The sequence below is a fragment of the Phalangium opilio genome, unplaced genomic scaffold, assembly GCF_054372755.1.
Source record: "Phalangium opilio isolate 3A_F unplaced genomic scaffold, DU_Popi_V2 ptg000017l_1, whole genome shotgun sequence".
Classification (NCBI taxonomy): Eukaryota; Metazoa; Arthropoda; class Arachnida; order Opiliones; family Phalangiidae; genus Phalangium; species Phalangium opilio.
In genome coordinates this window covers 2,978,359-3,004,211 of record NW_028324151.1, presented here as the reverse complement: position 1 = coordinate 3,004,211, position 25,853 = coordinate 2,978,359, and the positions used below count along the sequence as shown (strand labels likewise).

General features: G+C 37.5%; 5 protein-coding genes across 9 annotated transcripts; 2 read left to right on the top strand and 3 right to left on the bottom strand.

Moving 5' to 3' along the window:
* Window positions 1-29: 29 nt before the first annotated feature.
* LOC149702478 (integrin-linked kinase-associated serine/threonine phosphatase 2C-like) lies at window positions 30-2,212 on the bottom strand. Its single transcript, XM_089866290.1, has 6 exons — window positions 2,032-2,212; window positions 1,534-1,852; window positions 1,350-1,456; window positions 879-1,060; window positions 481-804; window positions 30-411 (listed from the first exon to the last, which is right to left on the bottom strand). The coding sequence occupies exons 1-6, from the start codon at window positions 2,066-2,068 to the stop codon at window positions 250-252; spliced, it is 1,131 nt and encodes a 376-aa protein (XP_089722416.1). The 5' UTR covers window positions 2,069-2,212; the 3' UTR covers window positions 30-249.
* A 34-nt stretch (window positions 2,213-2,246) lies between these two features.
* On the top strand, window positions 2,247-5,571 carry bor (ATPase family AAA domain containing bor). The gene is made up of 11 exons (XM_089866286.1): window positions 2,247-2,803; window positions 2,866-2,995; window positions 3,061-3,226; window positions 3,310-3,379; window positions 3,443-3,655; window positions 3,722-3,847; window positions 3,926-4,050; window positions 4,625-4,676; window positions 4,741-4,979; window positions 5,047-5,155; window positions 5,228-5,571. The coding sequence occupies exons 1-11, from the start codon at window positions 2,399-2,401 to the stop codon at window positions 5,474-5,476; spliced, it is 1,884 nt and encodes a 627-aa protein (XP_089722412.1). The 5' UTR covers window positions 2,247-2,398; the 3' UTR covers window positions 5,477-5,571.
* On the bottom strand, window positions 5,329-25,853 carry LOC149702474 (uncharacterized). Of its 4 annotated transcripts, XR_016381740.1 has the most exons (17): window positions 25,439-25,853; window positions 23,781-23,905; window positions 11,934-12,002; window positions 11,331-11,482; window positions 11,162-11,253; window positions 10,849-11,084; window positions 10,602-10,777; window positions 10,311-10,496; window positions 9,726-9,879; window positions 9,515-9,632; window positions 9,074-9,446; window positions 8,408-8,998; window positions 7,780-8,330; window positions 7,501-7,710; window positions 7,053-7,427; window positions 6,240-6,950; window positions 5,329-6,109 (listed from the first exon to the last, which is right to left on the bottom strand). XR_016381740.1 is itself a non-coding variant. In XM_089866276.1 (16 exons), exons 2-16 carry the CDS (start codon window positions 23,792-23,794, stop codon window positions 6,891-6,893), a joined length of 3,357 nt encoding a protein of 1,118 aa, XP_089722402.1. In that variant the 5' UTR covers window positions 23,795-23,905; window positions 25,439-25,853; the 3' UTR covers window positions 6,143-6,890. The 4 variants fall into 4 exon arrangements, 3 of the variants coding, with proteins under 3 accessions (XP_089722402.1, XP_089722404.1, XP_089722403.1); XM_089866276.1 differs by lacking the exon at window positions 5,329-6,109 and having other exon boundaries at window positions 6,143-6,950; XM_089866278.1 differs by lacking the exons at window positions 5,329-6,109; window positions 23,781-23,905; window positions 25,439-25,853 and adding an exon at window positions 18,005-18,236 and having other exon boundaries at window positions 6,143-6,950.
* On the top strand, window positions 19,034-21,043 carry LOC149702476 (uncharacterized). Of its 2 annotated transcripts, XM_089866285.1 has the most exons (3): window positions 19,076-19,108; window positions 19,173-19,397; window positions 19,466-21,043. In XM_089866285.1, exons 2-3 carry the CDS (start codon window positions 19,231-19,233, stop codon window positions 21,009-21,011), a joined length of 1,713 nt encoding a protein of 570 aa, XP_089722411.1. In that variant the 5' UTR covers window positions 19,076-19,108; window positions 19,173-19,230; the 3' UTR covers window positions 21,012-21,043. The 2 variants fall into 2 exon arrangements, with proteins under 2 accessions (XP_089722410.1, XP_089722411.1); XM_089866284.1 differs by having other exon boundaries at window positions 19,034-19,397.
* LOC149702475 (uncharacterized) lies at window positions 20,978-23,551 on the bottom strand. The gene is made up of 4 exons (XM_089867044.1): window positions 23,529-23,551; window positions 23,454-23,472; window positions 22,815-23,087; window positions 20,978-22,740 (listed from the first exon to the last, which is right to left on the bottom strand). The coding sequence occupies exons 1-4, from the start codon at window positions 23,549-23,551 to the stop codon at window positions 21,031-21,033; spliced, it is 2,025 nt and encodes a 674-aa protein (XP_089723170.1). The 3' UTR covers window positions 20,978-21,030.

Below are 25,853 nucleotides of genomic sequence, written 5' to 3'. Positions count from 1 at the left end.
GAATTAAAAGAAACATAAAACACACTTCATGATATTAAATAATGACAATTTCTTTTATTACATCGTGATTACAATAAATGAGTAAACAACAACAAAAAACAAATAACACTGCCCCCCTCCCTTAATTGGTGCAAAAGTGTCAACATAATTTCTTTGTTCTGTTGTTTTATCTTCTAAAAAAAGGAAAGATTGCCAACTCCAACTCTTTTTCCTTACCAGTATACATTTGAACATGATCATCAATTCAATTCAATTCAGGTTCTCTCTGTTCTTTGACTTGATTAAAACAATAATCACCGTTACATTATCACCACTAAGTTTTCGGACCGCTTCATTTACTAATCTAGTACAAGCCGCTTCGCATCGAACTTCTTCTTCATCTTTATCTCCAGTTTTATTTATTGATTTGTCCTGAAAAGTTAGGCTTATAGTACAAAAAAAAAATCATTCTGTACACAATTTTTGAATTAGGAAACCTACGTTAATGGTATCATTAATAATCTCAACAACTTCATCGGAAGAAAAAACTTTCCATAATCCATCACAGGCTAATACGACAAATTTGTCATTCTCAGTTAATTGACATCTTTTAATGTCCGGTACGCAAATAACTCCGCATGTTTTAAATTGACCATCTCCTATGGAACGTGAAACTTCTAGGACTCCCAAAACTCTACCATCCCTAACGGAGCCTCCAGCTTTCTGAATACGCATTCTTTCAGAATAATCAGTAGGGGAATGATCTTTACTTAATGGAATTGCGGTTAAACATTTGGATTCGTTATTGTATCGACAAATAATGGCCTAAAAACGGTTTTTTAGAAGTTAAATTTTCTCTACTGAACGAACGGGTTGACACGGAAGTCTTTTTATTATACCTTGCTATCACCCAAATTTGCAATGTACAGGGTATTATTGATAGCTAAGACTGTAATAGATGTAGTTCCATCTTTCCAAGATGGTTTATTCTTAGCAGCTTCTTTCAAAAAATCCTCATCTGTTTTTTTAAATGATTCTAAGAAACATTTCTTCATATCTTTCTCAACCTGAACTACATCTCCTAAAAAGTTAAGACAAGGAGACCATATATCAAGATTAATTAATGGTGAAACAAAATTGGGATAAGCCTAAAGAAAAGGTTTAAGTTGGCCTTGCAAACAAAATTATCCATTAACAACAATTAACTATAAGTATAAATTCAGATCTATCTTTTCCTCTATAAACAAATGAATATAAAATTCATTAATGTTAAACTTTCTGCACTCTTTTTTCACAAGAAGGCTATTTTACGACTAACCTAAGTGTTTTTATATAATAGATTTCAGAAGCTCGAAGGCATAGTGCGCTACCCTTGGGAAACTTAGCTGCTAGGTTGGCTGGAATGTAAACGCTTCCAAACTTAGATGCCCTTGCCCCTCCGTGTCCATCAAAGACAGCGTATAATGCAAGCCTCTCTCTGAGAATCATTCACATAAAAGTTCTTTAAACAAGTTGGGGCCCGATTTCATTAAGTTAAAATAAAAATTAACTTACACGGAAGAGTGAAGGTCCTCAATGTTTTTATGGAAATTATTCATTATAACGTGAGCGTCTTGCATCTCTTCTCTTTCACCTTTCCTCTCTGATACAAAGGCTCGTAATGTATAGAGTTCATTGGTGTTATTAATTTCTTTGATATTATTTTCACGGCCATCCTCGTCCTCTAATTTTCTTTTGATCCCTTGTTGGAGTTCCGAAGTTCCTAATGATTGCTTACTTTCCTGAGTTTTAGTTGTGGCGGGTAAATCACCAAATAGATCAGTTCCAGAGTTGGGAAGAAGGGTTCTTTTGTTAGGAGGCACTTGTTTACTTTCTAAATATTATAATTTTAACATAAAACTTAGTTATTTAATGCCAATTGCGCCTAATAGATTAATAGTAATGGTTTTTAAATTCATTTATTTTATTGGCCAAGGCTTAACGTTAAAACATTAGGGTTAGGGTTTGGAGGACGTTCGGGCGGCAAACTTCAGAAACTATTAATTAACTAACCTTTGGAAGGTGTTGGTAAATCGGAAAACAAATCCATCTGGCTTGATTCAAAACTAATTCAAAATTTAATCATTTCCGTTCCGTATTTCAAATTAAAAAATCCGACTTCCTAAATATTTCGCGAACTGAAAATTTACGACGACGCAAATTAATTAATTGATATATAATCAGTTTAGTTCTGTTCAGTTCAAAGGGAGCTTGTCACCTCTAAAAATTTAAAAGAAAAAAAAATTACAACACGTGAAGTTGGAGTCTTGGCGAATAGTTGCATCATTTTAGCCGGCGAAGTGTTATTTTATATAACAGTTAATAATTAAAATATAAAATTAACGTCAAACGAGACTTAAATATTTAAAATAAAGCTAAAATGTCTTGGTTATTTGGTATTCGCAAAGACCAGCCTCAAGATTTTGGCCTGCCGGAATTCCCATCACCTCCCGGTGCCGCTGGTGGATCTTCAGGGGATGGTAAAGGCGATTCCTCGGGCAAAGATGATTCGGGAAAGACAGATAGAGGGAAAATGGAAGCGTATAGATTCGATTCTACCGCTTTGGAAAGAGCAGCCAAAGCTGCGAAGGAACTGGAAACATCCGCACATGCCAGAGAAGCGTTGGAGCTCTCAAAATTGCAAGAGAAAAGCCTTCAAATGGAACACCAACGTACCATAAAGGAACTGGAGGTTCAAATTGAGCAGTCTAAGATTGAACAAACTAGGGCGCAACAAGAAGAAAGACGTAAAACTATCCAGGAAGAGACTAAACAGCACCAACAGGTTCTATAGTGTAAAATTTTTACGATAGTTCCGACTGTCATCTAAAATATTTTGGGTTATAGAGAGCGCAATTTCAAGATCAGTTAGCGAGAAAACGTTACGACGACCAACTCATTCAACAACAAAGAGCTAATGAAGAAAACCTCAGGAAACAAGAAGAATCAGTCGCTAAACAAGAAGCTATGAGAAAGGGTAACATCGTTAAGAGAATTCCGACTCCGAGAGCTGATCATGTTTAGAAATATTTTAAATTGTAGCTGCATTGGAACAAGAAATGGAAATCCGTCAAAAGAATGAAATGAAAAGACTAGAAGCGGAAATGAGAGCTAAAGCTAAAGTCGATCGAGAGAATCAAGACTTATTTCTCGAACAAATTAAGCTAAAAGCCGCTGAAAATAGATTAACTGTCTTAGAATCAATTAAGTTAGTTAATTAATTTAAATCTTAACCCAAGCATCAACATTTACATGATTAATTAATTAATAAGTCACGTAACTTTTTATTAGAACATCTGGAGAAGTATTGGGAGCGGGATTTAAAAGTTTCATAGGTGATTGGGACAGAGTTTCCGCTACAGTACGTTGTCATACCAAATTAATGACTGTATGACGCGTAATGACGTAAATAATTTATTAACAGGCATTAGGCGTCACTATGTTAGCCTTGGGTGTCTACTCTGCAAAGATGGGGACGGGTATCGCGGCCAGATTTGTCGAAGCACGATTAGGAAAGCCTTCCTTAGTCAGAGAAACGTCTAGAATCACTCTTTTCGAAATATTCAAACATCCCATAAAAACTTGTAAAAGAATTTTCAGTAAGCCTACTGACGCTTTACAAGGAGTTGTTCTTGAAGTAAATTCATTAACGCGAGCGCGTGTCATTAATTTAATTATATTAATTAATTAACGCCAATTACAGCCGTCGTTAGAAGAAAGACTACGCGATATAGCTATTGCGACTAGAAACACAAAAAAGAATAAAGGAATGTATAGAAACGTTCTTATGTATGGGCCACCTGGTACCGGGAAAACTTTATTTGCAAAGGTATAACCGCGAAAAAACGGGGGGGGGGGGAAATTTCAAATTTCACACTTTCGTTAGCTGATAATTAAGTTTCATTAGAAATTAGCTCAACATTCCGGTATGGATTATGCACTAATGAGTGGTGGAGATGTAGCTCCCATGGGACGTGACGGTGTCACGGCTATTCACAAAACATTTGATTGGGCACAAAGTAGTCGCAGAGGGTACACTAATTTACTTATACCTTAATTTTATCAAGGATTATGGTGGGGAGAATGCGTAATCTGAAGGAAAACCGCGCGCTCTAACTGTGGAACGACTTGGGTCTGGTGGGACGCTAGAAATGGGGGAGGAATACTCGGAAAAATGGCGGGCGGTCAACATCAGACCAGGGAGGATGCAAAATCTTAGAGAAATAGGCGCGCTAACTATGGAACGGCTTAGATTGGGTGGGACGCCAAAAATGGGGGCGGAATAGTCGGACTACATTGTAATTGGTCAGAAAGAGCTACAGATGAACCAATTATAATTGAGTCCGACTATTCTTCCCCCATTTTTAGGCGCCCCACCCAACCTAAGCCGTTCCGCAGTCAGTGCGCCTATTTCTTTCAGATTTCCCATCATCCTTGGTCAGATGATTCAGGACGACCGCCCGCCATTTTCCCGAGTATTCCTCCCCCATTTCTAGCGTCCCACCTGACCTGAGTCGTTCCACAGTTAGCGCGCGGTTTTCCCTCAGATTACGCATCCTCCCCCATCATCCTTGATCTTTAATTTAAAATAAAATTATCTTCGCAGCCTTTTACTTTTCCTAGACGAAGCCGATGCATTCCTTAGGAAACGTAGTTCCGTAAGAATCGCGTCCCAAGTTAAACGCGATTTTCAGGAAATAAAAACTTTTCCCTTCCTTATAGGAAAATATCAGTGAAGACTTAAGAGCAACTTTAAACGCTTTCCTCTATAGAACTGGCGAACAGTCTAACAAATTCCTATTAGTTCTAGCTAGTAATGTCCCCGAGCAGTTTGATTGGGCCGTTAATGATAGATTAGATGAAATGGTGGCATTCAATCTGCCAGGATTAGAAGAAAGAGAAAGAATGGTTCGATTGTACTTTGACAATTTTGTCTTGCAACCGGCAGCTGAAAGAAAAGGGTATAAATACCTCGGGAATATGTTTGGGATATAAAATGAATCTTTGGGGTTTCTTTTTAAATTTAAGGAGGTTAAAGGTCGCGCAGTTTGACTACAGTCAACTTTGTTCGGAGATTGCTAAAGCTACTGAAGGTTTATCTGGTCGTGAAATTGCAAAATTAGGTGTAGCTTGGCAGGTAATTATATAGAAAAGTCGTCTTAATTAGTTTTTTATTAATTAAACTTAAACTTGGGTTGACTCTATTTAGGCCTCGGCTTACGCTTCCGAAGATGGCGTATTAACTAGAGAAATGATCATGGAAAAGGTTCAAGACGCGATTAGACAGAATAAGCAAAAGATTGAATGGCAAACCGAGGAAGAATTGAAGAAGAGAACCATTAGTAAAAGTGGCGGAAGTTCGAATAAATCTGCAAAGGATAAAGCATCGGCTGTTGTTAAGCCTTTGCTTAGCGAAACTGTAACAGAGAACCCGCAAAATAATACTAAGTCAAGTTGAAAACAATTAGTAATTGTCAATAAATTAAGCTAAGGAATTTAGTAATTGTTGTAAAATTATGTTATGTAGACGAATAAATTGTCCTGAGAATCAGATATTGACGTTTCTTTCACTTTAATGCTAAGCCTACTTTTTGAGGCCTATGACTTGCCAAAGTTGATAGGGCTAGGCCTAATTACGCGTAAATTCTACAAAGGCTTAGTAGGTCTTTCACTTTAATGTTAAGCCTACTTTTAGAGGCAATGACTCACCAATATTCGACCAAATTCCTAGGCCTAATTACGCGTATATTCTACAAAGGCTTAGTAGGTCTTTCACTTTAATGTTAAGCCTACTTTTAGAGGCAATGACTCACTAATATTCGGCAAATTTCCTAGGCCTAATTACGCGTATATTCTACAAAGGCTTAGTAGGTCTTTCACTTTAATGTTAAGCCTACTTTTAGAGGCAATGACTCACCAATATATTCGGCAAAGTTCCAAGGCTTAATTACTCCAAACTTCTAGAGAAAAGGTTTACTGATAACGCGACGAGTCTCGTTTCTTTCACTCTATGCTAAGCCTACTTTTGTAATTGAGGCAATGACTCATCAATATTCGGCAAAGTTGCTACTTAATTGCTGTTGCTGGCAGCCTGGAATTAATAATGCATAAATTGTGCAAAGGCTTAAAGGATCGCAATAATATATTTATTCCTTAAGACACCAAGCATCGAGGAGCAATATAGGATATTGGAATATTTTTCGTTTTAAAAAGTTATTTACATATTTCTTGTTGGCCGGTTGTTTTAAATCACTTTTGGGGGGGAAATGACCGATTTAATCAATTCATAGCAATTGCTGAAACAGTCTTATTTGCATATGTGTACGGAACATTTGAAGGATAATACACGTGTTGCCGATTTCCATTGGCTACTACCAAACATCCTACCACGGAGCGAGCAATATTCAAGATTTAGGCGCGAAACCATTTTAACTAGCATAAAATTCCTCCGTGGGAAACGCCAATGGAAAACGGCACGTGACTACCATTAAGAAACAGTTAAATTTACGCGGTAAACGTTCGTAATTGAAACCAATTAAAAAATAATAATGGATATACCGAATTTACCATTAAAATTAATTGTTAGGGGGAAAAAAACCGTTATTCCAAGACCTAGGCTTAAGGAGAGATCACGAGGCGGCAACGTGGCTTCTTCAGAGGGCATCCAGAGTTCAGACGCATGCGCGGAGATACAGATTCTTTGTTTTTTTGTTTTAAACCGGTCACGAGTCGACAATGGTTATGGTGGGTTTTTCAAGTTAAGACTTGACACACGTTTCACTGATCGTTTAACAAAACTCGGAATAAAATATGTTGAAAAAAATGTACTGAAAAATGTTTCACAGAACAATGTTTTTTTTCTATCATCGTAGTTACTCAATTGCAGTTCCGGCATAATTTAGGAGTATATCAGCTTCTCTACTGTCCGATTCCTGGAAATGTTATTAAGAAAGAATTTAGTTTTGAAAGTAGAGGCCAAGGCTTAGCAAAACGGAATAAAACAAAGATAATTAACATAAAAAACAACTCCATACCTCATTTGTGTCTTCTTCTAATGTGTCGAATCCCAAAACAATCATTGGCTGGACGGTATCATCTCCTTCTTTACTGGGACCAGCTTTCTGTTCCTGGTCCTCGGATGTCCTTGATTGGGATTCCGTTCTTTCCTCCTGCATTTCTCTGGCGGCGTTGGTCAGCTCGGATTGTAATTGGGCCAACTGTTTCCCGACTAAGTCCGGTTGCGTCATGTTGCGCAGAGCTTCCATGTCCTTCTTCAAAACGTCCTCCATGGTTCTGCTAGGTAATTGGAATCGGTAGATGGTCTGAGAGTCCAAATTAATGCCGTCCATCCAGGGTGGGTCTTTCAACATTGGCCGTTTTTTAAGATCCTTTAAATCCATGTCCATCTCCTAAGGTTTTGGGAAAAAATCAAAAGAGTGGATAAATGGGCAATGTCCGTTGGGTTTTGAGGTGTGTCCGTACCTCTAGACGTTCCGACGGTGACCCGCTACTCATATCATCGGATTTCAATAAGAATGAACTAGAAAACGAAGTGGAATCATCTTGTAGCAAGTCCTTCTCGCCTTCGCTGTCTTTTGTCATGTCCTGGTCATTGGAACTTCCGCTGGTTGTCAAATAAGTTCGGTCTTCAACGCGTGCGCAAGTACTTTTGTTGGAGGTGGAATTCCGACACTAAAGTGCGTTAATGTTAAGCCTTTGTCCCCGCAAATAAGGGTTGTTGGGGTTTTTTTAAAGACTTACCTGAGTGGCGGTTGTGGAAGTTGTAATGCCCGATGTAACGACGCAAGAAACTTTCGTTTCCAAATTGTTCATGTTGTTGTTGTTGTTACCACGGACATTATCAGTCCTGATGTTTTTCACTTGGCACATTGGTGTTTCCGGTCTTGTTTGTTTGTTATTGTTATTAATGACCGACGATGACCTATGGTTATGAGTGTCCATGTTCTCGTATGGTTGACGAATGGTTGCCTTTGAGTTAACGGTGGTTGGAGTCGTTTGGACTGTCCCATTACCTCCAGAAGTTGTTGTTGGGACTGGATGTCCATTTTGCGTTTGTTGCTGTTGCTGTTGATGCTGCGTCTGGGACTGTTGTTGTTGTTGCTGCTGCTGTTGCTGCTGGGCACCATTAGTCGCTTGGGGATTATTCCCGGGTTGATTGACACCCGTTACCGGAACGGACAAACTCATGGAACAAGCCGGTCCGAAATTAAAGGGCCACATACCAGTTGGAGTCGTTTGCGCCAACATTGGGGGAATCGATGGGTAAAACGGCATGGCACCCAAATACATCACTAAAGTATGGACATCAGTAAAGGTCAAAAACCATCTCCGATGCATCTATGACGTAAATAAGTGATATCTTTCTTACCTGGCATAAAGAATGGGCTTGGAGGGCCACCAGTGGCGCCTCCCATATAGAGATAATTTGGCACTCCGTAATTGGGGACACCGGCGTTGTACGCTTGGTTATTATTATACGATGACGTCACCGATGAACTATTCCACGGTGTCGAACTAGAGGTGTGCGACATCGATGGGAAACTACCCATGGAAAAGGGAGGATTCATACTGAACCCGGACATCGGGTTAAGTCCCGTTGATGGATTACTCTGTTCGTTGCTGGTACTGTCCTCCGTCTGCGTTGGGACATTAGCGGCCCTGGATTTACTCGGTTTATTGTGTTTGTGTCCACCATCGGGTAAATGCGGGGAACTGCTTCGTTTCATTCGGTGCGAATCCTTACGTAGTTGAACGTTGGTGGAACTTGAAGTCTTTACTTTCCTTTGTTTGTTGTTGTACTTATGGATCATTCGATTGTGTTGCGTCAATAATTCCTCCGTTAAGGATATGCAAGAAGGATATTTCTCGCCGCTCCCTCGACTACTTCCGCCTTGACTATTATTAACCGCGTTCAATGACGTGACCGATTGCGTCGGCATCGAGCCAATCCCTGATTCGGCTGAAATCATTAACGATTAAACAATTAATAAACCAAATCAGGGAATGAATTAAGATAAACAAAATTATGACCTACCTGATGTCTTGCCACTTTCAACACTCATATTACAAGTGTGTCTGTTGTTAAAATTGGTCTTTGTTTCACCGGAACCGTCGGAGGAATACGTTTTAGGATGACTGGCGAAGAATCGGTCAATATTCTCCTGGTAACGAATATCTTGCGATGTTGGAGGTGTCACGCTGGATGGATCCGAGTCGTTGAATTCCTGATGAGGCGATATTTCACCCATGACAACCGATCCATGATCGGAACAACTACAATCTTCTTTGGCCCAATTTTGTTCTTCGCCTTGACACACGTCAACGAGGCTACTAACAAATGACGCCAGACCTCGTTTCCTTTTTGGACATCTACCCCGTAAGTTGTTACTAATATGGTTCTTGACCGGCTATGAAAAAGCGTTAATTAAGTCAGCTCATGATACCTTAATGATTAAGAGTCAAAATTGACAAGTACCTGTTCAAGTAGGGTCTTAATTTCGTGTTGTATCCTTTGACTTTCTTTTAAAATCTCGTCCGAGACGACACCATCTTCTTTGTTATTTTCCGAGAAGATTTTCGGATCCAAGGGGCCCCTGATGACGAGTTAATTAACAGGGTAAGGTACTTGTTGACGTCACAGTCAAGGGAGAGGGTCGAGATAATCAGTGAGATAAAACCAAACTCACTTGAGGACTCTATGTTGTCCGAGAACGAACTCTAGTTTGCGCGACCACGGATTGATAAAGCAAGACCATTCGGTTTCGAGGACAACGTAGCTACCATTGAAGGCCTTAAGCCTGTAAGGTTTACTTCGGAAAGAGTTGCCTTGTTCCTTGACGACTGTTGGGGTTCACGAGAAGGATGACAAGAGAAAGAGAGAATTTTATCCCGCATCTTACGACACGTTAATAAAATGAATACCTTACAGAAACCCTTCCTACAAATACACTTTCGTCTAAACGAAAAGGAAACGTTGCAGTAGTTAATTTAATCCTTCCGAAACCATTATGGTTCCGAAAGCTACAGAAAATCCCTGCAAGGTCAAAAGGTCGATCCCTTATTACCAGCAGCGGATAACCTTTTTTTTTATTTATTTATTTATTCAAAAGGTCATCCGCTCGAATTGACCTGACCCGAATTGTCGAAGAAGAAGACCGTTGACGTGTCGCCCAAGGGTTTAAACGCGCAAAATGAATTCCGCCAATGCTGGCTTAACGCGGTTAAGAATGTATGTAAAGGAAATGAATGACGGTAGGACGCGGATATGGTACCTAGTTCGTAGATGTCTTTTAGTTGAGGCATGTCATCCATATGGTAAAAGTCAAAGATGGAGAAACCAAGGACATCCTGTGGTAAATAACCCAGGTAGCTGATAGCAGCCGAGTCCATGTGACTAAAGTGACAAGACGCGGTGTGACGAGTTGAAAATGAGGACATGGCGGGAATTTCTTCGGGTTCTGATTTGGGAAACATTATAAATATGTTAGTTGGGCTGTCGGCAAAGGTCCAATTGGTCATATAGTTGGTCGGCAACGGTTCAATTAATTGGTCAGTTTGCTTACTTGTATAGGAAGATGAAATACATTCAGCCAACGCAACGAGACAAGTAGTTTGTCCGGCATTCTCGACGCAAGAATCTTCGGACGGGACATCCTGAAGTCGAATAGAGATCTTGAATGGTTTATAAACGTTTTTCTTGTCGCTTACTCCGTAACCACATTTCAGACTATGATATTGCCTAAACAGAGCGATTGCAAAAGCGTAGGTAAGCAATTGAACCTTACCACGACGAAAAAAACAATTATTTACCGAAGTCGGCAATAAAAAGTGTTATCCGATTGAATACGTCGGTTATAGTCGTCGAATCGCGAGTGTAATCCCAAAGCTAAATGATTAGTGAAGGTGACTTGGTCCCGGGGATACATGAAACTCATTAGATTGGTCCCCAAGATCATGTCTTTCGGGTAACCCAAAACTGTTGAAATTGAGTTGGTAAAAAAGATGGTGGTACCATCCTGAAGAGATATGGCGAGTCCGAACCCGTTCTGCCATAGAGAAACAATAGCGTTATGGCACCTGACCTTTTCCATTAAAGACGCGCTGGTCACTTGATTGAACTCACCCCATTTCTGACGCATTCTTCGTTCTTTAAGAAACGAAAGCTACTTTCTTCCACCTTCGGTGGTTTCAGTTCACTGTATCGTTCGTCGGAATCTATAATAATTCGTTTACTAAAAGTTAACATCGCGGTCTTAAAGACATTCTGACACGCAAATGGCGCCGCGTTATACCGGTTATGCTTCGAATGCACGAAAGAACGGGAGAAAGAGCGCCCAGACCGCGTAAGACCGACTTGTCTTCACTGGGAAAAAGAGATTTCATTTCGGTATGTGGTCGCTTGCAAACTCTCTGCCTTACGCTGCTTTGTGATATTGCATCAGAGCTATTTAGGATATTTATAAATTATGAATTAGATATTGAATATCGGGGTTAAAGGCAGAGTGAAATGGACCACGCAACCAGTTTGATTTTTTTATCGATTTAAGGCCTACTCAGACGATACAACTAGATTGATGGGTCAAAGGTTGAGTCAGCAAAAATTGCTCTGTGATAAATTTTTAATTTGGTGGGTGATTCAACTTGTTCACCAACTTCTGTTCACACTTCTCAACTAGCTTACTCAACTCAAGTTGTGAGAACGTTGTATCGTCTGAAGAGGCCTTTAGACTATCAAAGTTGCCTAGTAGCGCCTCAACTTTATAAACCTATTTAACATTTTATATGAAACTAACTTGAAAGTAAAAGATGTTATTTTATAAATAAATCTAAAGGGATTGTAAAATGGTTGATTGGTCATTTAATTCTCCCTTTAAAGGGAGGATGAGGGGTCGCACCTGTAACCGCTAGAAGATGCCCGATCCGAACTTTGGTTGGATGAGAAGTGGGTTTTACAATTGCGATTCCTAAAATGACAGAGAGCAAAGAAGGGAAAGTTTCAGCAAGACGTTTATCTTTTAATTTTTGAAGATAATTATTTATCGATAAATATATGACGCGTATGTTTAGTCTCGGGTGTTATTAATAATTCGTTATGATAAACATCAGTTTCGTTCTCATTAAATTTTAATGAGTAATTTACTGTGAAATCTTTCTCGTTCCAATTACAAAGATTCATAAATTTAAACCGATTTTTAATTCCAAAATGCCGTCTAACCGTCTAAAGTCATTTTATCCGACCAATATTGTTTCCTGCGCTTAAGTTTGAATTAAAACATTATTTGGCATTAATTAATTAATTACTTAGGGATAAATTAATAAGTTTTAAAATGATGGAAAAGTTTCGCGTAGTAGAATAGTTTTAAATTATTTAAAATAATTCCTGAAAAATAGACAATTCCATTCAGTTCAATAATACTTCTTAACAAAATCGGCAGGCAATATTACAAGGGCATCTTTGAAAAACAGCTTTAACTTCGTTAGGTTTAGGTAGAGGAAAACTTAATTCAAAATTGATAAAGTTGAAATATGACGCAATATTTCCAATAAAAAAACACAAATTACCTTACGTAAGTCGTATTAAGAATAACTAAATTCAAAAAGCAACTGTCCTAATTTAATTTCTTCGCATTTAAATTAAACTACTTAATACACAAGCAAACTTTTGATAGCCCCGAGTAAGCCTAAATAATTTCTGAAGAGAAACTAATAAACATAAAAATAAAAATAAGAAATTAAAAAATAAAATAATTAAAATAAAAATATGTCAGCATTAACAACAATTGAGAACCAGTGAAACAAACCAGCTTTAAATACATAATCCCGGGGAAAGGGAAAAAGAAGGGGGGGGGGGTTTAATCCCAAGGTTTATATACACTAGACAAGAAACAAGTAGGACGCGAACACGGGTTCCGAAGTCACGTTGAGGGAAACACACCAGGCTGTGGAGGAAAACAAGTTTCCAAGTACAAACGCAAGGTATATAACCACAAACTTATTATAGACGGAAAAGAAAACCTCATTTTAATCCCCATAAAAAAAATAAATTTGTCATATTGCAGGGCTCCCACCAAAATCTCAAAAATAAATAGGGGAAAAAGGGACTTTTCACGATAAAAATAGGATAAAATAGGGACCTAAATTCTAAAAGTAGGAACCAAAAAGGAACCACTGGTAAAACAAAATGATATCTATTCTGTGAAAATATCACAAAGTTATTAACCTATTACTCTTTTTTATTTTTTCGACAAAATAGGGTATTATTTCTGACTTTCTTTTGTTTATAGTCTTATTCTAAGGGAGCGGTAGGTAAGACTTGATACTGGCTCTAATGTATAAGGAAGGTTTTTTTGATTAGAAGTAACTATTTTCGTATTATGTTTACTGTTTTTTTAAAAAATCCACTGAACTAGAATTTGGGCCTTTACAGGGTTCGTACAAAATTTTTGGAATGAAATTCCCTGACTTTTCCAGGTTTTCCCTGACTAACTTGAACAAATTTCTCTGACCATTTGCAATAACGTACATGGCGGACATATATGAAAACCAGTCGAATAATTTTTGCACGATTTGTTATTGTTATAAAAATTAGCCAATTAATACGTTTAAATTTAACATTAAGTAAATCATAAATAACCGGAGCGAGCGAAGCGAGGTCCGCAAATTTGGGGCTCTGGTCAAATCTCAGACAAGACATTTTCAGGTCACCCTTATACTTTTTCTGAGGTTTATAAAAATAGGGTGATTTAAGGACCGAATACCAATTTTAGGGTAGATTAAGGACCTTGTAGGAAAATAGGGACTTTAGGGACTTTTAGGGACCTGGTGGGAGCCCTGCATATTGTCAAAAAGAACGCGTTATTTTTAAACTATAACCAATTTTTTAAACACGTTAAAAATAAAATAAATATAACTTTGCCTACCTTTAACGTATAACCTCGATTTTAGTAGTAGTAGTAGTAGTAGTAGAAATAGAAGTAAATATAGAAGAGGAAGAAGTAAATAACGATTAAATTAAACTTGATTAAATTAAAATTAACTTCAAAGTTTACTCCGGAACTAAAGCCATCCAAATAATTGGTGATCGATTAATTCTAATTAAATTAGCGTGAAAAAACTTTTCTTCAATTTCAATTTTGGTATTCAACCACGCTGGCATTTTCGCGGATTTTTTTTTGTTAATTAATAATTCTTTTTAAGAAATGGAGGGACTTTTAATAAAGCACGATCCGACAATATTGCGTTGGTTAAGTTTTATTCGGAAGATGATTTTGGTGGAAAAAAATTTGTATTTTTCGACTAACGATCCGTCGGCACCATAGGCCGAGCGCGGTTTGGTGATGTATCGTGAAAAAGCCTTTTCCGAATAATGTCGTAAGAGTTTATCGTCAAATTGAACCGCTAGGGGGCTGACTTGCTCGCTCATATATGGGGAATGATACTACCCATACAGGTAGGTATGTACAGCCTACATACAGGTGATTCGTTAGCCAGGCTTTGATTTTCCTCGTATGATCGTTAATAATTTTAAAAAGAAATTGTTATTAATAGCCTTTTTTAATACCTTAGAGTCACGAATGGTTATGCAATTTTAAATATTTTAATTTATGCTGCATATTTGGGGATCCCCAGTTTATTAAAAACAGAGAAGCTAACACACAGGGGCGAGGTCACCATTGGGGTATTCTCCCTGGCGCCAAAAAGCAACGCCAGACGGAGTTCAGTTAACCCGAGTTCATTACACGCGGAGGGAGGCTAACCAACTCCCACTTCGAACTTGGTGCTACTTTAGATTCAGAATAATTCTCTCTCATCCTAGATAGACTTACAGTTAAGTAACTTATGGTATGACCCGATTTAATGGGAAATCTCTTTTGACCAATATATACCAAGCTCGTCTCCTAAGCAATTTCATTTGTCATAAGGCTATAAAAGCACCATCCGTTGGTTTAATACGCTTATGATTTAGTATACGCGTAGACATATAAAGGTCGGAGGATTGATACCATTTACACCAGGAGGTCAGGCTACTTGGTGAGCGCTGCACTTTGTCCGCCATGTAGACTGGTCTCCTAGTGTAAACTGTATCAATACTCCTAGTCTAGTCTGAAAACTAAGCAGTTAGAAATCTTCTATACATGAGTCTGTTGTTTGTGACAGGTGTAAACGAACCCTTTCTCTATAAAGCAATAACAATGAATTAGGACGGTCGTCCTGCGCTGCACAGGCAGTGAGTGCAGAGTCTGAGAACAACAAAAGAACTCTTGCATTACGCAATAAATTGCCATTAGGGTCAGGGATAAATAAATGAGTATTGGAAACAAGGAAATAATACGAATAAATAATCAAATATTTTAAAGGATACCTTGAAAATTTTCGATATTGTTTCAGCTTTTCTTTCAATAAATACCCAACCCAAGGTTGATTAATCATTGAAATTTATCGTAAACAAAGTGGGCACGCAAACCAATTGTATTGTAAGTTATCAAAATGCTAGAACCACTCAATGTCAACAAATAAATAAATAAATTTCATATTAGCGAGAGTTTCCTAATTTTTGGAGCATAATTTTCTAGTTTCCATGTTTTTCCCATGTCTTCCCATCAACCCTAGATAATCTAAACCCCTCGTTCTGTTTACCTGGTAAATTCTTTATTTATGAAAAAAAAAATTCTGTATTTTCCGAAAATAACCTTTTAATAAAGGGAAGAACACCATCATATTGATATAAAACAACACGATCCCAGCAAGGAGACTGATCAAACCACTATCTTATTTAATAACTGTATCTCCAAGCTTAGATACCTCAAATAAAATCTTTAAAAATAGCTTTATCGAGGTCAAAAAATAAACCAAAAAGTGTTTATCTCAATTTTGGTAGCAAATAACAATCCCCGGTCATTAGTACGACGTAGCAAAAGTCCGTAACTTAATGTATTAGTCACTATAGTTAGTAGTTAGGAACGTTAACGAGATTCAAGGCAACGAAACTAAATTTAAGTTAAATTTAATTATATTATATTATAATCAAATTTAATTAGAACTTATCAACGTTATCTAAAAACAATTGATATTTATGTGAAAGCGTGTTTGTTTATCAGCCACGTTTGTTTATCAGTAGTGTACTTGTACTAATTCAAGCACGAAGGTCCCCAGTTGTTGCTATAGGCCATTAGTGAGCCAATGTACCCCACTTGTAAAGACTTGTAGTTAAGTTTGAACTAGTCAGTACTTGACTAAAGTGGCTCGCAAAGTTCCTAACCCCACCGCACTTCAGCAAAGGTCATCTTTAGCCAAAACAAACTATACTAAAACTACTTCAAGCAAAGAACTTCCAAGATGTAGCATTGTACAGAATGCACAGGCTTCACCCAAAGATATTTGCGCACCCCAAATTATATAATTTATCTATAGGGTAGTTTCCTCCAACGAGAAAGGCTCGTTTAAGCTCCCACACCCGTTAGAGTCAATACAAGAGAGGCTGCTGCCGGTTCACCGAGCTGCACGTTTGCTCGAATCGAAAATCACGTTTTAGAAACACGTGAGGCTCGTTTTGGCGGGTTTCTCCGCAACGAGCGCGCCAATTCATTTCTAACCAGAAAAGAGTAGCTTTACTAAAAGGGCCTTCGTACAGCCATGGATATTATAAATGAATATTCCCTGTACGGGATGGGAAAGTGATTTATTTGTCTACGTACAAAAAATATATAATAACGGAACGGTATGCAATATCAGCTAGGAAATATAGAGGTTCATTTGAAATTTAATTTCAGAAGTCACCCAATGTTTAAAGCTAGACGTGGGGAGGGATACTTAAATGAGGATCTAATAATATAATAATATAATAATGTTTATTGACGGGTAAAAAGAAAGTATTTGGAGACCTCCCATAGTATTCACGGTGTGACATTATTGTAAGTGTCCGACATTTTTATGGTATATCAAGGTCACTTGAAATAATACATTACATTACTGTACATTAAACACTGTGCTAGAGTCTTTTCTGGTCCTCTTAAGAACCACAAAGTCCATGCTCTTAATGTCTCTCTTCTACGCGTCAATTGACATTTGCCATCAAGCAAGTGGACATGAACTTCTTCTAATTCACCTATGAAAATTACAATCACCTGTCTAGACATCACTTCAAAGGCAACGATTTAAAGAGCGGTTACAGACGTCCTTAGAAATATTTACTATATGTAAATCGATTTCATAGTAATATCCATAAATTTGAAATTTCAAAGAGGATTGAAAAATGCGGGGTTGAAAGAGGAAAATTTCTATTCGACTGAGGACGAGAACTTAGGGGGTTTGAATAAAACAACACTCAACACGTGCCAAGCTAACACGCGGGTTCAAAATCGCCCGGGAAACCTCAAAAAGGGCGGGAAAGCTTCATTAAATAGCGCTTCCACGTTTTCGCTTTGTCAATTTCATTAAATAATTAATAGCGTGATTTTAATATTAGGGAAGTATAGTAGATCATTCCACACGTGTGCTGTCAAAGGGGAAAATTTACTTCCGGTTTGTTTAAGGGAAGCCAATTTCAATCGCGTTTTAAAATTGTTAATTGGGTGTAATTAATCAGATTTTTTTTTAAAAAATAAACCCTAATTTGTGGTAACTAAAATTTTCAATCAAAACTTTTCCGTAGGGGAAAAGAATGGAGCAAAACCGAGGGGCTAGTCACTCATCACTCAGCCTTAAAACATCCTTTTCAAAAATGAAGTGCTTACACGTAACCTGTAATGGTGTACAGGGAACCTGAGTGATTAGCCCCTCGGTAAAAATCAAACAATACAAAGAAATAACAAACGCATAAACAATTTTTTTTCCTAAAAATAAACAAATGTACTCAATTATAAACTAACATCATTACTCTAATCGCCTAATTGCTTTGTCACACATCGATAGAAAAAAAACTGTACTAAAAATTGTGGGTGGAAAACTGAAAAAAAAAAGAACTCACGTTTTATGTTATATATATATATATATATATTCTTGGTAAATATCATATACTTTTCTAAACTACAAAATCTCGCATCCCCGTGGACATTTAAGCCGTAAATCCATATTTCTGATACACATAGCACTCCGTCTTAGCTACTCTTAAAAAAAAATTCTCTTCCCTCGTCGTGATTGGTCGATACAGGCGAATGCGTCACAATTAATTTGACAAAACGTGCGCTAAGGCCCGTTCGAACGTACTACTACGAAACGTGAGGGGAATTGAATGCAAAGAGAGAACCCGATGCTGATAAGAGAATCGAATTTCACGTCACGAGGAAACAAACGGGAGAAAGAATGTAAATGTAGAAGAAAGCAGAGAAAGAAGATAAAGGGCGGGAAAAAAAATTCTCCCGCCTAAACTGAGCTCAATTATAGACCTTTTTGAATAAAATTACGAGCGATTTCGCGCTCAGCTTTGAAGGAAATTTGTAGTTCATAATGTGAAGGATTACTTTGAATTCGAAACGCTGCGAAAACATTCCTATGGATCTTTTTTCGTTAAAATTACGATCAAAGGCAATTAATATTTCGTTGTTTAAAGCTTTCAAAGACGCTCATAGAGTATATTATGTATAATAATATATAACTAATACTCTTAAGCACTAACTAAAACCTCTTTTTCTATTAACGACTTTGAAATCGAGAGTCTAAAGCCACTAGACACATCAAAACAGTTTTGATTTGGTCAAAATTATTACCTTGAAAGGGTTTCAGTCTCTTTTTATCTAAAAAATATTTCCTTCGATTTATGGACTTCAAAAGCTAACTAAGCGCGCGAAAAGGTTTCAATGGAAATGGCTGGTTTCGCCCTAGTTTCCCGCGCTTTCGATCAAGTAAACCTAACGCCGTCTGCTAGTAGAATTTGGAATACACCACTTCGATATTCCGATTTGCGCATGCCCGTGCTCGAAGCGCCACCAGCCATCAAGTAATGAAACTGGTACTTATTAAGGGGTGAAAAGGGGGAAAGATTTCGCTTCCGGTGGTCAGGATTTATAAATAAAAATGGCGCTTGCCACGCATAGTTGGGCTAATGTCGACTGGTCCATTAAAACTAATAAAGGTTGGACGAAATCACTTGAAACCTTTCCTGGAATAACGCAAGATGTTTTCGACGAATATTTTAGTGATCCAACCAAAAAAACGAAAGGTTTTCGGTTTTTTAAAGAGAAATATGTACAAAAAATGTTCATGCATCCTAAGCCTTTGCCTAATAACATAGACAAATTTCAAGCTTACGCTATCCAGGCGTGCTGTCTTGCATCTATGAAAAGCGTGAACTATAAAATTTCACTGGGCATAAAGCGAGAGGGGAACCTTATCGTGTATGCACACTGTAACTGTCCAGCTGGGTGAGTTTTATCTTTTTTAGGAACAAACCTTTGAGCATTTTAAAATATATATTTCTGTATAATAACAGCAACGGCGCAAAATGTCACCACATTGCAGCAACACTCTATGCTTTAATAAATATATCAGGCCGACAATTAAATGAAATTCCTGATGATGTAACTTGCACAGAACAACTTTGCAAATGGATTCAACCTGGTGGGAAAAGTCACGCTCGCTCATGGCAAAACATTGAAATAAAGAAGCGTATTCCTGGGAAAACCGAAAGAGAGAAGAACAACTTAAAAACTACTTTCGATCCTAGACGTCTAAAAGATAGAAAACCTGATGAGGAGGCTCGACAGCAACTATTTGAAAGTGTTAAATTATGTAACCCACTATGCCCACTAATCACACACTACGAGCTGGATGTCAATATTAGAGCTGGAATGGCTATCTCTACATCACCCTCTCTAGATTCAACATCTTCAGATGTACTATCACCATCACGTTCAAATTTATCCACCGCTCTTGGATTATCAGTAACATCCGCGTCATCTTCCTCTGCGACACGACCCGCTACAAATTTTCATTTGTCTCAAGTACAGTCAACACCAACCAAAAGTCGTGAATCATTTGTACCATTCCTTACTTCAACACCTGCCTCATGTTCAACACTTCCAAGATATTCAAATTCTCCACAGACTAACCCAACACCTCAACAAAGTAATCCTTTACAAACTCGTATTCAAAACAGTCTTAATATTGAAGCAATAGCTATTTATGGGAAAACATTCCGTCAAGATGTTAACAAGTTTGTGAGACTCAATTACCCTCTTCTTTCCTTGGAAGCTAGACAAGCCATAGAATTTAAAACGAGAGATCAAGGAGACAGCAAATATTGGAAGGAGGAGAGGGTGAAATTAATGACCGCTTCAAATTTTGCTTCATTTTCAAAATGCCAGACCAGCCCAGATAAAAGGTTACAAAGTCTACTTTATGGATCTGACACATTAAGCAATATTCCCGCAATTCGACATGGGAAAAACATGGAATCTGTAGCAATTTTAAGTTACACCAACTTCAAAAGCCACGAAGGAACTCCAGTCAGAGTTTCGAAAAGTGGATTGTTCATCCACGCGCAATTCCCTTTTTTAGGAGCGTCACCTGATGGCCTAGTTTATGAGTTTCTAACAGAAGAGAGTGGTTTATTGGAGGTTAAGTGCCCCTATTCAAAGAAAAGTGCTCAAATAGAGGATTGCTTGAAATCTGGAACTTTTTACCTAGTCAAGAAAAATGGTAGTATAACGCTAAGAAAGACTCACAACTACTTTTACCAAGTTCAGGGTCAAATGATGGTCACAGGCTTAAGCTGGTGTGATTTTTATGTTTATAATGGGTGTGAAGCTGGCGAGCAAATATGTATTAGAATACAACGTGATTATGATTTCTGTGATAATTTACTGAAAAGCCTTTGTTACTTTTTCTTATACGCTTTTATCCCTGAAAAAATCCTAAGACGTGTGCAACAAAAATTACCCTTGTTTCTCTGTGATGGTGAGAAGTATATACCATATAAGAAAAACGTACAATTAGACATATTAGGCGAGGTAAAATCTATTTATTTATCATGTTAAGAACAAAATTGCCAATAAACTAGTCATCTGTTACCGAGGAATTATTCATTTCTCTTACTAATGGTGGGGAAAAATTTGTAAGGTAAGCACATACTGCAACAATGTTTTCAGCTATATCAGACATAGAAAGGGGAATGGGGCTGTCAAAAATATGGTAAGCCTTAATGCGACGGATTGCTCGCTCAACGTGCACCCTGACTTTAGCTATACTTTTGGTTTTAAGAACATCACCGGTTGGCATTTGAGGATTCCGGCTCGCTCTAAAAAGTGGGGGTATATTCAACGTTACCCCTTTCGGGAGAAGGCTCTCTATCTCAAATCCCTTATCAGCCATAATGTCATCAGGTTCTGACAATAGGCTCATCAGCTTACTGTCATCAACGATAAATTTATCTGAACACGCACCACCATAAAGTTTAGAAACAAAAGTAACGGCATTTCCTGGCGAAATTCCAATAAGGCATTTTAAAGTGTTGTAATTCTTGTAGTTAGAAAATGTACATCGCTGCGCAGATATAGATGATGGTCTCTCTACTCTGAACTCTGTACAATCAATTATTATACGAGTATTTGGATATTCGTGAAAGTATGCAGGCATAGTCGCGTATATAGCTTCCCTCGTAGGGAATGGAAATAAATCTAGAAGCTCAAAGTGCAAAAGAGATATCCAAGTAGTTAGTATTGTGGAGACCGTGCTTTCTGACATGGAAGATATTCTTGCCAGTTCCTTCAGTGGCATGCCCAACCGTAATCGAACCATTACCAAGAAAAATTCATCTTCCAAATCCAAATGTCGTTTATTGCCTCTCTTGCAGCTAGAACTATCATAATCTTGTTTAGTTTTCTTTCCATTCCAATACTGCATGACTTTGGCTTTCTTCTTTAGGTAAGTCAGAAATGACTCCAAAGTTCCATAATTTATGAAACCAGTGTAGAAAGCACAGACCTCCGGATTTCCTTTTATAAATGATATATTTAACAGTTGCTTTCTCAGCTTCTCAGCGTAAAATTTCCATTTTTCCTTATTTTCATTCAAACTATCCACTTTGGTTTTACTTTCTTTAAGTTCAGATTCCAACTTCTCAGACTTAGATTTCAAATTCTTTAAATCAATCTCAAGCTTTCCGTGTCTTAATTCATCTATTTCTTTATCTTTTTCAGCTAATTTTAATTTTAATTGTGACACCGTTTCTTCTAATTCTTTATCTTTTTCAGCTAATTTTAATTTTAATTGTGACACCGTTTCTTCTAATTCTTTATCTTTTTCAGCTAATTTTAATTTTAATTGTGACACCGTTTCTTCTAATTCTTTATCTTTTTCAGCTAATTTTAATTTTAATTGTGACACCGTTTCTTCTAATTCTTTATCTTTTTCAGCTAATTTTAATTTTAATTGTGACACCGTTTCTTCTAATTCTTTAACCTTATTTGCATTACCACAGTTGCATCCCTCCTCACTAACACTCAGCTCCAAAGAAATATTTTTATCGATTTTAGCGGAACTGCATTCATTAGGTGTTGCTAATTTATTGGCCAGTTTAGTGACAAGTTTTGTGACTGATATTGCTTCTGATTCACCTGTCGAATCTTTACTTATCGTCGTTGTTTGAGTAATCTCTCCAGATGCTTCTGGATTTTCTTTAAGTTCTTCATAGCCAATGTCTTTTCCTGCCTCGTCATTTTCAGTGACATCAGCGATAGGCGTCAAGATTTTTCCCGTTGATGGCGCCTTAAGTTGAATACAATTAACGCAACGGCTGTGTACTAACAACCATAATCATTTATATAATTAATTTAGCTTACCCCTTTATCAAGTAGCGATGGGAAAACAGTTGGATAGACTCCTTGTTTTAAAATCTTGTTTTTAGAGTGGAGCAAAGGCTTAAAATCGATCCTAGTGAAGTGAGCCGAACAAACTTTCGAATATTTACGGCGATTTAATACCGTTTCACCAGAATGTGATATTATATTATTGACCCACAATTGGCATAAACTCTCATCAGTAGGGAAAGAATGCCACGATAATCCTTTATTTTTAATAGATTTGTTTTTGCACCGTGGAACCACGCAATAGAGCTATCTCAGTTATGACGTCAGTGCCTAGGTAAAACGTCACCGTTTAGCTTTGGCAGTTGGCGGCCATGTTTGGTACCGCTTTAGTTCTATGGGCAAATAGCATGGGTGACGTCACACTAAGCCTTCTGAGATAGCTCTATAATAACCTCCTTCCTCCGCCATTTTTAACTTTTTTTCGTCAGTACCGGAAACCACAGCTCTAACCGCTGCGCGCGCACTGCCCGGTCTGCCCCCAAATGTTTTCTTCCCTGCTTAACTTCATAACTAGTAGTTCGCCCCTAGCCCGCTATGGCGCCAAACGTAATATCAAAGTGGTGTATTAAAAGTTGCAATAACTAAACGTTTGTTAAACCCTAAATGACTTACAATAAACACTCCAAAACCCCTAATTGAATTAAATTAAACACAGTAAAACTATAAGAGAGTTAAAATAAACATTACAATAAAGACTCTAAAACCCTCATTAAGTTGAATTAAATTAAAAACTCCAAAACCCTAATAGAGTTACAATATACACTCCAAAAACATTAATTAATTTAATATAAACACTTTAAAAACTCTAATTGAGTAAAATTAAACACTCCAAAACCATATTTAAGTTAAATTAAACACTCCAAAACCCAATTAAGTTAAATTAAACACTCCAAAACCCCAATTAAGTTAAATTAAATTAAACACAGGTTTGAGACTCACCCTTGTCTGTCCATATGAAAAAGGTGAAAATTTGACAACTCTACTGGAAGAACAGGAGCGTGGTGTTTGGAACTCTTGCAACGGCATTAACCTTTCACCTTTTACGCCATAAAAAAAATCAGGATCTACGACAAAATAAAATAAAACCAAATTATATGAGACAAAATCTCGACTCAAGCGTAATCAAAATGCATTAGCTTGGAAATGTCTACCCTTGTTATGATTAAGTATATCCTGCCCCTGTATACGATTCTTTTCCTTTGCCCAAAAAGACGATTTCGAAAACGCGCGCGACTCAGTTTAGGCGCGCGCCACAGTGACAATTTCCCGCGTAAAAACGCCACGGGGCGGGAAAAGATGAAAAGAAGTCCCTGGGGATGCAATTTACCAGGACACGGAAAGACAAAACACTACGTGAAGAGCCCGGCCTTTCTCCGGATAGATAAAAGTACCAAGCAACGTGCCTCGATCATTTTCTTGTCCGAAAGTTGCGAATAACAAACGCGGGGATTTACCCGGGAATAGGGGGTATGGGAATTTGACCCCATAAACTTACGTCAATCGAAATCCCTTTGACCACTTCCGGTGATCAATTTGCCTTAATACAGGGATACTAGTACTCGAGGCTTTGGGCCTAATTTCACTGTCGATTAGTTTATTAACTATTATCTTTAATCAACAAACATTGCAGTTAACTATAACGAAAGTAAATAGGGACAAATTTCCAAGGATTCTAACCAAGTACATGTATAAATCTAACCGGAACTAACTATTACCAAAAGCTCTTATAAACTTTTGCTATTACATATACGCAAGGACCTAGTAGGAAAAATAGGACAAAAACAAATGATGCGAAAGTCACGTTACCCGAGCTAGCAGACGTCGATAAAAACGAAAACAATTTCTAGAAAACATGTCAATTGAAACTCCAAAAATATTCTTTAAATAATTATTCATGGTTTTAATTTAAAATTTTAGTACGCCCTGATCTTAATCATCACTCCTTGTTAAAAGATCTAAGCAAGAATTTGAAAAACAAACTTACAGAAAATATTTAGTGATTAGCCCCACGAAAATGAAAAATTTATTTAATTTATTTTTCTCGAGGATAAAAATAAAGACTAACTCTCTCCACAGATTATAACCGAATTAGTGAAAATATATTTTGTATTTCATCTACCCATAGGGATGACTCGAGTCTCCCACTCTACACTATCAAAAGTTCATAAGATACGTTCCATAAGTTTGTCGCTGGTTGCAAACTGGAGCTTGTCATGAAGTGAATGAGGTAGGTCATAGATTCAGCATAAGTTTATAAGTTATAAACTTATGATTCAGGGTAAAGCGAAATTTGGGCTTAGTAATGCAGACTAAATAGGACCTAGATGGAAGTCCTGCAAAATTAACCACCGAGTGTAGGACTTAAATTCTCGCTTCCGTCGTTCTCGAACTAGCTCGAGGTGTAAATCTCTCGTAAGCATTACGAACTTGTATAGGTAGTGTCATACTTATGGAATATCATATCTTATAAACTTATGGGAGTATAGAAACCCGGCTGGTCAGTCAAAGATCGAAGTGCAGTTCGTAACGCGCCCATAGCCTCGAACACGCGCCTCGGTCAAGCAAGGGGGTAATTAAGATGACCCTAAAGACTTTACCTGAAAGAACCTCTGACCAACGCGCGAATAGTAATTCGAGATGACCACCAATTTTCTTTCCTTCATCTGGCATAAAATTCAATGTAAAAAACTATTAAAAATTGGTTGAAATAAAGACTTAGAAATCAAATGTAATTTCTTCTTTACTCGGAGTCTTCAAAACGATCTTCCAAATTATATTCCAATAGTACACATTGTAACACAACCGCGAACTAATAGACCAATACGACCTTTCAACCTCGGCATTAGTCTACTTAATTAATTTAACAATCGCTTTGTTTGTTATTACCAAACGCAGAAGTTAATGACTTTTATCCAGGGTAAAAATCCTTAACTTCTGTCAAAGCTTCAAGATAAATTGACGGCGGAAGTACAAGTTGGTGGTATTGGTCTATTATAGGATAATTCCTTATTA

Coding starts and splice junctions, on each gene's coding strand:
- LOC149702478 (XM_089866290.1), bottom strand. CDS start 2,068: ATGGATTTGTTTTCCGATTTACCAACACCTTCCAAAG. Junction 1,853..2,031: donor TTTACCAACACCTTCCAAAG/GTTAGTTAATTA, acceptor TATAATATTTAG/AAAGTAAACAAGTGCCTCCT. Junction 1,457..1,533: donor GAGGACCTTCACTCTTCCGT/GTAAGTTAATTT, acceptor AATGATTCTCAG/AGAGAGGCTTGCATTATACG.
- bor (XM_089866286.1), top strand. CDS start 2,399: ATGTCTTGGTTATTTGGTATTCGCAAAGACCAGCCTCAAGATTTTGGC. Junction 3,656..3,721: donor TACAAGGAGTTGTTCTTGAA/GTAAATTCATTA, acceptor CGCCAATTACAG/CCGTCGTTAGAAGAAAGACT. Junction 5,156..5,227: donor AATTAGGTGTAGCTTGGCAG/GTAATTATATAG, acceptor GACTCTATTTAG/GCCTCGGCTTACGCTTCCGA.
- LOC149702476 (XM_089866284.1), top strand. CDS start 19,051: ATGGCGCTTGCCACGCATAGTTGGGCTAATGTCGACTGGTCCATTAAA. Junction 19,398..19,465: donor CACTGTAACTGTCCAGCTGG/GTGAGTTTTATC, acceptor GTATAATAACAG/CAACGGCGCAAAATGTCACC.
- LOC149702475 (XM_089867044.1), bottom strand. CDS start 23,551: ATGAGGGTTTTAGAGTCTTTATT. Junction 22,741..22,814: donor CATCGCTACTTGATAAAGGG/GTAAGCTAAATT, acceptor ATTCAACTTAAG/GCGCCATCAACGGGAAAAAT.
- LOC149702474 (XM_089866276.1), bottom strand. Junction 11,254..11,330: donor GTGCATTCGAAGCATAACCG/GTATAACGCGGC, acceptor GAATTATTATAG/ATTCCGACGAACGATACAGT. Junction 10,778..10,848: donor ACTTTTTATTGCCGACTTCG/GTAAATAATTGT, acceptor CGCTCTGTTTAG/GCAATATCATAGTCTGAAAT.